This window comes from Helicoverpa zea, chromosome 9 (genome assembly GCF_022581195.2).
Source record: "Helicoverpa zea isolate HzStark_Cry1AcR chromosome 9, ilHelZeax1.1, whole genome shotgun sequence".
Classification (NCBI taxonomy): Eukaryota; Metazoa; Arthropoda; class Insecta; order Lepidoptera; family Noctuidae; genus Helicoverpa; species Helicoverpa zea.
In genome coordinates, this window is record NC_061460.1 from 10,769,216 (window position 1) to 10,781,336 (window position 12,121).

Below are 12,121 nucleotides of genomic sequence, written 5' to 3' on the forward strand. Positions count from 1 at the left end.
CCAAGGGTAAAACCGATATTTCATACAAAATAAATATGTCCGGCTTATGAAGGAATTTATGGACAAATGAATAAATCATGTCGAATTGTTGGCGGTAAAACACAGCAGAAAGACGTTTGAGACCTTATTCTTTTTCTCTGGAGTTTGTGTTGCTATGCGAACTTTGTACCAATGACCAACTTGAAAATAGGATGCTGAATCACAAATACATAAATGTTCAAGAAAGTATAAAAAATTCGATGCGAAAAACGACAAACTTGGTACAAGATATTTGATATGACTATAATGTGGTATACTATGTCCAATGTCTTTGTACGTTTATTAGTACCTAACATATGCAGATACAAGTACATAACAGGTTTTTAAATGAAATCGGGACTAATTTGATTCGTTATTTAGTTATTTGCAATCCTGTCATCTGGTACACATTCAGAGCGTCCAATCAAAACTAAATGAATGTAGTTTGCAAAAATAAATGACGAACAATGCAAGCTCCCGCCATTTTGCCGGATTTGATTGGAATATGTTTCATCGCACAAATTCAATATCGTTAATTGTTTTGATAACCATTTTAAACGTAAAAGGCTGAAAGAAGTGCATTCAAAACGTACCGATTGTGCACACATGAAAGTAAATACAATTTTAATTGCTCCCGTTGTTTTTTTTGATACACATTTTTAACGAGTGGACTGGCTGAATTTTACTTCCACATCCACATACATGTCTATTTAGACAAACATGTATATACATATAGATGTAAGCTTTATGTTATGTAGATAAATGCATCATCGAGGCATAAATCATTCAACCTCAACTAAATAAAACCGGACTCTTCATTAATTATTATTTAATTGAATATAAGCAAAGAAGACGCGCAAGATTTTCAAATTCTAACCCACGTTTACCACCACTAGGAATACCGAAATTATACATCAAACAAATACTTTTAGACTAACTTACTAAACCTACCAAGGAAAGGGGTGAAACTGCCTTAACACAGCACTCTTCACACTCCATATATCTCTGGTGTAACGCTAAAAACTAAAATGGCGTCCGTGCAATAAATCTGGTGCGTGCCGAGGCGATTTTTTACTCAGCTGTGAGAATACAGGCGGCCAGGTTTTCAGGCCTTCAGGGTTTAATGACCCGTTATCTACGTGCCAAGTTTGGGTGATCGTGTCGACCTGAATTTGGTAACGTGTCACTGGATTTTTAAGTAGCTGTATACACATATAATTACTCATTTTTCTAGTACCTACCCTTAATGAAGATGTGTTGGCTAAATGATAAATAATGTCTTGTAAAGAACAAAATACAAATTCAATCTTCAAAGCCATGATCATTCAATAATAATATCTATCTCTCCAATATCTGAACGTCCAAACACTGGCATGAAAATAAATATTCCAGGCCAACGATTCCATTCTTCGTAAACAGACCTCCATTGACAAAGGTCACTGACCTCAGGATCCACAAAATGGGCGTAGTGGCCTAACCTAAATTGGAAAAGTTTGCTCTAGTAAACGTCTCGCGAGAAATCATAGAGACGTTCCCTCAAAGTTTTAATGGATTCGCAATAGACACCCAAAAATACGCATGAAGTTTTTATGAGTGTTGCTTTAAATATAATGTCTGGGAAGAGGAGGAAAAAAGACAGGTGCCCATATAATATTTACCGTTTCCCATTTAGCGGTAATGTGGTCGTTTATATAAGTTGCTAAGAGACGTCGTCTTAGCGACGGGAGCTTGACGAGCACAATGAGGCTTCAGACTTTTGTGATAAGAATTGCTTAGTTACGGCTAGTAAGCCGGTACCGACGTCTATATTCATAACATTATGTAGAGATAATTATTAGGCCTACAGTTCATTCTTTACTAAATAAGTATAATATGATTCAATCTTTAAAATGTTCAGTAGGTTGGTTCAGAATGTCTTTTTTTCTCATTAGGGAGAGCCACATAAAATCCGTTATTCCTACAATAAATCACAATATCTATCGTCTGCGATAAACTCAGTGAACTTCAAATAACGAGCTTCCACCTTTATTGGAAAATGAAAGATAATTCCCTTTCTTTCCGATTTGAACTGAAGTTAATCCTAGTTATTAGTACTTTCTTGTTCCGAGATGGTATAGTTACCTAATACTTAAATTGAAGTTAGTCACTGTAATAAGCTTTGATCGAGGAGTAATGTAATCAAGCTAAAACGGTAATTAGGTATGATACTAGTGAAAAATGTTCAAAAAAGATGTAAACAAAACTATGCAATAACACTCATTGCAAACTTTCTATTTTACATCTGTATAAAATATACAGAGTAATAGAGAGTTGAGGGCTCTAAACGGGCAGGTGTGGACTTGTGGAGCCGACGATTGCATTAACCTCGGTCAGCCCGTGGCTCGTTTCGCTCCCACCGCTCCCGTCGCTCCCATCGCTCTCACCACTCGCTTTCCGCATTCCGCACAGCCCCCAGCCTCTTATTAAGGAGCAATGTAGCTGCATTTCAAATGTAACAGGAGAATACTTCAGCATTTCAAATAAGTCTCGCTTTTGAAAAGAATACGTTTGTAGAATACATTTTTGATTACAAATGGACTTTTTAACCGGAGGCGAAAAGGAATGTTGTAAGCGAAAGTTTGACGGAGGTAGTCGTTTCCATTTTGATAGGGTGTGAATTGGCGTGGGTCTATCGAACTCAGCGTATTTCGAGGTCAGTTACCTTTTCAAAGTTGGTCCACCATTATCTCACACCTAATTTTGCTGAAACATTCCAGACATTATTCAAAGAACATTTATTTAGCATGTATTAAATGGGGGGGCTTAGAACAAAGCCTGAATACAGTAAACAAACATAAACAACATAATTTCGATGTCTTATCGGCATTAAATTACCGGCGGCCGATCGCATAAACCCCAGCTCGGGACCGTTGTACCCACAGGGCCGGTTGTACCCGAATAATCCCGTTCAGCCCATTAGGACTTCCAATTGTCTTAATGTACTTATATCGGTTCATTGAACTAAGAGTTTGATCGGCCTCCGTTTATTAGGTGTCTGATAAATATATTTGCTATATAGTAAGTAGCAATTAAGCTATATTTTCGCGCGTGTTACGTAAATTGTATTTAATTTAGTTGGAGGGGTAAACAAGTCTGCCAGTGAAGTTTGTGCCTGAAAAATAATTACAAACAGAACATTTATAAACATAATTGACGAACTACCGAACCACCGAAAATAATTCAATACTCTATAACAAACTTAAAATTCATACTTCCTGCTCACAATAGCCCAATCTCCACAATCCTTTAACATGTAAATTGCAGCGTGCCGATTATCCGTACATAAATTATGTATCTATCACGGAGTAAGGAAAAATGAGCGGAGATACCATAATGTAGGTAGGTCAGGTGCCTTCTTCTAGGTCAAAACGAAAATAATTAAGGTGTGCATGACTTAGTCAGTTACGAGTAACGAGGTTCATGTTCTTCGAGACATCTGTCAAAGATTTTCAGTATTACGGTGTTATTAGTATTTTGGTCCAAAGAAGGCGTTTATAAGGGCAGACACAGTAACGTTCCTTGTCCCTCGCTCACCTGCATTTTGGCGCGCAACTTTCTTAGGAGATTTTCCGTTATGGCACCTCTGCTAGTCATTTTATTCTCGATGGTGCATACATACATATATACACGTGTATATGGTTCGGTGTGCGTGTTGAACTACAATAGCCCTTGTTATGATGATCGATATTGCGTCCGCCAGTGTACAGCGCACATGACAATGTTTAAACAGTCCGCTACATTAAACGGTGACTGTCTGATGGTCGGATGAGTGGTATGGCGGTCGCTTTTGTGGGTTTGTTTGCTAGAATTTAACTACTGTGTCTAAAATTTTGTGTATGATATGTAGTGAGGTTAGATGCTAGATAATCGAATACGGAGGCTTTTTTGACTTTTAAATGGTCAAGTAATACAATGTACCTAGTATAGATAGTTCAACTCAGATTTGCGCGCGGCCCTATGTGTGCGTCGGCTTGTAAATATACAACTTTCATTCTTGTGACAGTGACGTCGTCCGAGCATGACGTGTTCTCATCGCTTTTTGTTATGGGTACAGTCGTTTACGAAAATGTCTAGTTCTTCACGGAGAAAATGTTTTAAGGAGTCAGGTAGCGTTTCAAAAAAATGAAACAACATTCAAAGCTTTTTATTATTACATTTTACAGTTTATCATTATTTTCTCATACGGCTTTTCAATTCAGTATCTAAGAAATAAATGAAGTGAAATATCTAAGATGAATTAAATACTCCTTACATATTTTCTAGCTCGGGGTACGCGGACAATAAATAAATGTGTGGACTAAGAATGTAAAAGACCTATAATTTAGTATAATAATGGAAACAAAATGTGTGGGGAATTTTAAAAAATTATATTGCTTCGCATAATGTCGACCAAAATAAAACGGAAATAATGAAACTCATAAATGAACGTTTAAGTCAAATTGATGAAGGGATGTTGGGTAATACTTGTCGACATGTACAAAAGAAAAAAGAAGAATACTATAGACATTTTGACATGGAGTCAGAATTTATAATTAACATTGGTGAAAGTAGCGAATCCGAAAATTCATCATTTGATTTTTCAAGTAGCGATACAGAATCATTAAAATAAATAAACTAAATTACGTATATAATAACTGTACTTTAAACAGCCGTATACAACCCCTAAATAACTGTATTTGTACCCGACTGTACCTCTTGTCACGCACACAAAGTCACTGTATATGTACAAGGGTTACCCACACATAGGGCCGCGCGCACCACTGAGTTGAACTTACTATACATATATGAAGTTGTAGAATATCATTTTTTTAGATCTGTTTATCAACCTGTAAAATGACATTTAGTTAGGTTTTTAATACAGATCTGACCAGGCCCGCCGTAAGCGGGCGTGCAGCGCGTGCACAGCACGCGGGCGGCACGTCCTAGGGGGCGGCAAATCTAGCGAGTTATCACGTAATATTTAAAAAATACAATATCTTTTTACTAATGATTTAATTTCAATATTTCCGAACACAGCAATAGCGCTAAGAATATTACTTAGGTACACTGCCGGTTTCAGTTAGGTACATCTGTTGAAAGGACATTTTCAAAATAAAAGATTCTTAAAAACGATTTAAGATCGAGTGGCGTAGCTTGGGGCAAATGCTATTAGGGGGCGGCAAAATTAAACCAATAAAATTTCAGAAAAAGCCGCCCTAGCTTTGGTCGTCTCCTATCAATTTTGACTGTTTTATCCTTTGCATCCCCAAAAAAATTCGCGCTCGCTGCGCTCGCGGCCCCATGTCAGATATCGCATTTTATCTTTGTTTAATTGTTGAGGCATTCAATTCCGAAAAAACATTTTTCGCGCACGTCCGTTATGGGCTTTTTATGATAATATGTTTACTTCATGAAAACTCTAAGGAAAAAATCGCGCTCGCTTCGCTCGCGGCTTTTGCACTTCACTTCTGTGCATAGTTAATTTACAGTGGTTTTTATTTGTTTTGTGTCCTTAGACTAAAAAATATTCGCGCTCGCTCCGCTCGCGCTTCCTTACATATGACGTGTGCCTTATAACTTTTCAACGGGAAACCCACCAAATAACATATTTTACTGACTTTAAACATTGTTATAGATATTTAAGTACGTTACTTTAAGTTAATCACAATCTTTCGATACATAGGGGCCACTTAGGTAATGATTGCACTGCATTGATGCCCTAAGCAATTGCTTAGTTTGCTTATGGGCTAACCCAGGACTGCTTAGGTTACTCTGAACATTTCAAGTAAGTAAATAAAAAGTTATGTGTAATGTATGTTATGTATTGCAATAGTTATTTATCCAAAAGTAGGTGGGTTTTCTGCAATCAGAGCGGTGAACGTAAAATTCAAGTAGCTCTAGCAAACGTCTGTGTTTGCATCGTACATAAGTAAACACAATTGTAAAAATTGAGACAAACATGTTTGCCTAGTTCTGTTTGAAGTGACATCTCGAAGATTTTTAGAATTTTAGAAGACATTCTTACCTATTGTTAATGTATTTATAACATTAAAAAATCATAAAGAATAGAGATCAAAAAGTCAAGCAGCGGTGGGTGGTTCAACTTCTATACCTTACAACCTCGACACAAGTTTCCCCCTCCTATCTTATCCGTGCACATTCTGTCTATATGTATTAAGTATGTGTGAACCTATATTTGTCTTTTATGATTCTGAACTTTAGCAACCACAAACTAAAATTTAATCATGAAGTATTCTTCGTATCCATAAACTTGTGTTTTTTAAAAATGCAAGAAACAAGGATGTGTTTGTTCTCAAATAAATGCTATATCATAAATAACAATACGCATTTACTCCCATCTTTCCCCTTTTTACACAAGATGCTGTACTTATCCTAATTCGAGGGTCTTGGGCTGCAACATTACGGCGTCCGCTGGAAGTTTTACATTGTATCGTTATGCTCCATTTGCCTCTATTATTAGGAGAACCTTATTCAGTAAGCATTTGCATTAAAACAATAGAATGTTTATAATATGGCAAGTTCTCTGAGAAATATAAATATAAGCTTTTCTAAATTTTTAAATTACAGCATATTTATACATATAAAATTTTGACGTAAAGGATAAATTGAGTTATCAAACAAGTAATATTGGATACTTAAAAGCCAGCTTTGTCGTTGAAAATATGATATATATTTTCGTATATAGAAGTAATCTCCTACAAGAAATTGTATGATTTACCTCCACTGACAACACAATTCCAGCTCAAGTTAATAACAACGATACCACGACGGTTCTAAAATGATATTCCCTGTAGGAAATGTAACTTACATATTGCAGAGATATTCAAAACGTTATCTAGTCGAGAAATTACATTACCGGCCGAGGATTGAGCGCGCCATCTGTATGCAAATGCATGCCGACTCATAGCGGGTTGTGTTCCCGGACGAAACACGCCGGCGTCAGATCCGACAACATATTGCGTGTATCTGAGGATATAAGGAGGTGACGAACTTTGCTTGCAGCCTGCAGGCAGGTTTGTCAATGCCTTGAGTGCTTAGAAGCTAGATTAGAGAATCGATTTTAGTTTTGGAGCTGAAAAAGGTAAAGTTGGTATTTTCAAAGCTTTTTTTTTCGGAATTAATAAGTGCTGTTAGAAATTAGTTAACTCGTAGTTAATGCAAACTAGGGTATTGTTCAAACATTTGCTAAATAGACAGCCACATTAAAATATGTAAAATTAATTTCTGGCAAACACAAACCTACTCAGAGTAAACAATTACAGCGTTTTAATTGAATTTGAAATTAAATACACAAACTTCATCAAATATATATTCGAAAATGAGTGTTTTCAATCAACAAGCACTTATAATAAATTACTTTATCGACGGAGCGGCGCGTCGTCCACATTAATTTGATGAAACCCAAACGGCACCCGACAAATGACTTTACTCGTTAATTTCCTTAGAACCACCCCGCGGACACTGCTCATCATTTATATCAGAAATTCGGCCCTTCACTAAATTTACGTTTATTTTTTTCAATTACGTTGCCCTATTTTCGTAAGCGCACCAAATTAAATTAATTTGAAACATCAAACTTATCTAACATTCTAATTATGAATTAACCTTGTCACATTAGCTTAAATATTCAATGTTTCAAGTTTCTGTTCGCAAGATACATCATCCTCCGAGCCTTTTTCCCAATCATGTTGGGGTCGGCTTCCAGTCTAACCGGATTCAGCTGAGTACCAGTGCTTTACAAGAAGCGACTGCCTATCTGACCTCCTCAACCCAGTTACCCGGGCAACCCGATACCCCTTGATTAGACTGGTGTCAGAATTACTGTCTTCTGACTACCCGTAACGACTGCCAAGGATGTTCAATGACAGCCGGGACCTACAGTTTAACGTGCCATCCGAAACACAGTCAGTGGTGTCTAAGATATACTTAGAAAGTACATACAAACTTAGAAAAGTTGCATTGGTACTTGCCTGACCTGGAATCGAACCCGCGCCCTCATACTTGAGAGGTTGGTCCTTTACCCACTAGGCCACCACGACTTTTACTTTCTGTTCGCAAGATACAAAGTTTTGTATTAAGGTCCACATAGAATTCTAAACTAAACCGAAGTTAGGCGTATTAAAGTAAATTTCGAAGATTATTTCAATTCAACAGGGGCTGAATAACCCAACTGACAATAGAAATTACAATCAGTTACCAAAGTTAGGAATAATTTAATTTCTCACGCTCCCAAGTTTTGGTTGTTGAACGAAAAAGTTGCGAACGAGTTATCCAAATAAAATTTACGACGGTATAAAGTCAATTACCTACAAACATAAGTTAACAGAAAAAAAACGAAAAGGGTTTGCATAGATTTGGTCATTGATTTTTCGCAGATTTTGGTGATAACTTTATAGTGTTAGAAAACTAGCTAGTAGATAAATTATATTAAAAATAGCTACATAGTATCAAAATTGCTTAAAACTGTATTCTATGACCATTTTGAAGTAGTTTACATGTTCTAGTTTAATTTGCATGGGACAGCAAATTAACAGAACCTTCCTCTTGTTAAACGAACCGTGCAATATTCCTATCAGCAATAAATAAAGCAACCCCAATCACATATGGGGTGAAAAATATATAAAAAATAACAAGCGCCTGGCAACACAACCACTCTTGTGTCAATGTAAGCGATGAAGATAACAAGCCTGCATAAATAGATCGTATCGCCCCTCGGGCACAGAATATAAATATTTCGCAAAAAGTAGGTCACTAAAATGCTTTGATCACGCCAAAATATAGCATACCTGTTCCGTTTTGTTGGTTCATACTAAACATCTCTTTACCTTTTTACGTGAAGGTGCTGTACGAAAAATCTCTTTATGTTACCCCACGCTGAGAAAAACAAACAAGTATGATTTCACCTTTTGCTTTTACTACGGCTAAGTAGCGTAGCCACGTAGCAAGCGTAGCACCGTAGTAGCTACGAAAACGCTACATAAAGATACTCAATACATTCAATTACAGAAAAACATACACACCTTTATAAAGTTAAAATGTTCGCTTTAATTAAAGACTGTCAGCAAAGTATACAAGGACCACTTAAATACGAGGCAATTCATATCCCGACCTCCGTGCTACAAAGTGCGACACGAGCCATCCACTCCGAGCAAAGCACTGCCATTATAGGTTAGAGAGCAAACAAATCGTTCTCCCCAGGCTAATTCGATATCGTGCACTTAATTAATCTGAGTGAAAACTGCCGCGTCTGGGAACTACTCGCTCCCTCTGAACATGTACGGGTGAACACAGAATAATCACTCTTGAAGTCCTGTAAAATAACCGTATTTTAGTTAGTTAAAAATATTAAAATATTATAAAGAAATACATAAGGTTTTGTTAAAAAATATGCTCTTAAAAATTTCCAAAATACTGTCCTTGTAATGTCAGAATTTAAATTCTGACCTTCTGCATATATTTGTCGTTTACCAACGCCATCTAATCACATTATAGCGAGATTTTAAAAAGGGACCTTCACTGTCTACAGTAACGCGGTGTCCTGCGTGAGCGACGAACGCGACGCGACGCGACGCAACACGACGCGACGTAATGCGACGCGATGCTATACGCGACAGATGTCCTACGTGATTTTGGTCATTACTTCTCAAATCATGGAGAAGTTGTGTTACAATTTTGCTTGAAAGTTCATATTTAAAGTACAGACAGCAACAATCTTCCAACTTGTTTGTACTAATAAACGATTTCTTTAATATTTATGTTTTTTTTGTCCCACAACAATCAACGCTTCTGAATAGTTCGCGGTGTCGCGTCTGGTCGCCCTCAAAACAAGTACGCGTTACGTCGCGTCTCGCCGCAGACTGTCACATAGGCCGCATGTAGGGAATTCCTTTGAGTTGATCGCGTTCGTCGCGTTCGCAGCGTCGCGTCGCGTCGCGTTCGTCGCTCACGCAGGACACCGCGTAATTGTATAGGTAGGTTTTTCATTAGTCTGTTGTCTGCTAAGAATTTCGTTCGTTTCTGTTGCTCGTTGTCTCATACTTTTGTTTATTGGTATTTTTTAGATTTCATTTTGCAAAATTATAGATGAAAATATTATTGAAATAAGAAAAAGGATTTTCTATTTACATTTTAAGTCTGTTCTGCCCTATTAACCTTATTTTTTGAAGAAATAACCTTCAGAAATAAAATTCTTGTATTTCATTCGGCAAAATTAGAATTAAACAAAAAATATTTTTTATCTTGTAAGTTTTTATCTTTTGAGCCTCATCATTCGTTGAAGACAAAATCTTCAGAAATAAAATTCTCGTCTACATATAGCAATATTTACAAGCGAGTTCACTAAAAAGTAGTCAGCATTACAGCATTTACTTGTTAAAAAGATTACGAGCACTTCCCGGGGCTATTTTCGCGCGTATAATAATAGCATTACGTTTAGGCTCGTGTATTATGAAGGCGAGCTTACCACGTCTCTCATGATTAATGCTCTGCAAGCTTCATTATGCACTGAGCTATTACGTCAAGTAGTGCCAGAAATGTACAGAATTTACCTAGAATGCCGAGTCATATTTCTGGGGCAATTTATTTGCAATGCTGTGTAAAGCTTTTAATGTTATAGTACAAACTAAGCTTCGTTTTATAGATTTTGAAACTATCACAATTCATGGACAGAATATTTACATTGACATGCGTTCTAAAATAAAGTAATTTATTTGCAATGCTGTGTGATGCTTTTAATTTTATAATATGGTAAAAATTACAGCTGCCTTTTATAGATTTTTAAATACACAAAAATTTTCTGAGTTTTTTTTTGTTTTCTACGTACTAAAGTTATTATATCCGAGAGTAAATAAAATACGCTCACAATTCTTGTTTACTAGCAACGTAATCTAAAATTATTACGAACGCAGCACGTATTGTTCTAGCTGACGGTAGCGCGTACGTGACCAACAGACTGTAGTAGGTAGCACGGAGGAATACACAAACAATTTCATAAACTCACAGTTCCCTGTGAACATAATTACACGTACCGAAGACAAGGTATGTCAATGCAAGCTGCACTTTCAAGCCCACTTATACAAAATGCAAGCGAGTATTTCACACTGTTTCATTTAAACTAGTTTCATGGTATAACATTTAAATTTTGCTAAATTAAGTCACTGTTCTCTCCATGTTGGCCGAATGTGTATTTTACCTTTGTATTCTATATTTAACCGACTGCCTAGTTTGGTTAACTAACCACGGTTTGAATTAAACAATGGGTATATTTAAAATTTGAGCTAACCTAAATAGAGTGTTAAATTAATAAAAAAAGTTTGTGCCAATGTTTGAAGCAATGAGGTTTTTATTGAAGTATAGGTCAAATGAGTAAATACTGGCCACTATGCCAGCTGAATGTAATAGATAGCAATAAAAAACGATAGACAATCTTTTGTTCTGTTTATTGACAAAAATTGTGTTGTGAGAACCATTTTAATAATAATTAGTTACTAGCAAGTAGTTTACTTGAATCCCGAGAGAACATTACGAAATAAAAATACATAATTAAGAAAGAAAAGTACAATTTTTTCAGTGTAAGCCCATATATATATTATTTTCACCTATTTATTTTCACGTATTCATTCAATTATTTTTTCTGTTGTTTCAGAACCATCGACAAATGACTCGGAATTTTCGATCTACGTTGGAAAATGGACTGAATGCAACCCCCTGGGCGCCGGGGAGCACGCCGCCCGTACCATAGAGAGGTACCAAACATTCCACTGTTATTGGCTTTCACAAAATCATCAAAATCAAAATCAAAATCAAAATCAAATTGTTTTTATTTCAAATAGGCCTTTGCAGGCTCTTATGAAACGTCAAATTAGTTGCACGGTTCCAAAAAGTTGGTCTCATGGAGAAGAGCCGGCAAGAAACTCCATAGACACTCTTTTAAAAAGTAATATTGTCACAAACATTCTATTACATAACAATAGTAAGCTGATAAAATTATACAATGCAACTGAAAGGTAAACAGTAAATCTATACAATCCAAAGAGAAAAGAAAAAGACGTTTAATTGCCAGGGA

At 36.4% G+C, this 12,121-nt stretch overlaps 1 protein-coding gene across 1 annotated transcript in view; it reads left to right on the forward strand.

Annotated features, from left to right (window-relative positions):
- LOC124633009 (thrombospondin type-1 domain-containing protein 7A-like) overlaps positions 1-12,121 on the forward strand; it is a 100,372-nt gene that overhangs the window by 64,624 nt on the left and 23,627 nt on the right. The window contains exon 3 of the mRNA XM_047168088.1: positions 11,702-11,801. Within this exon, the coding sequence (XP_047024044.1) occupies positions 11,702-11,801 (100 nt within the window). The remainder of the gene's footprint in view (positions 1-11,701; positions 11,802-12,121) is intronic.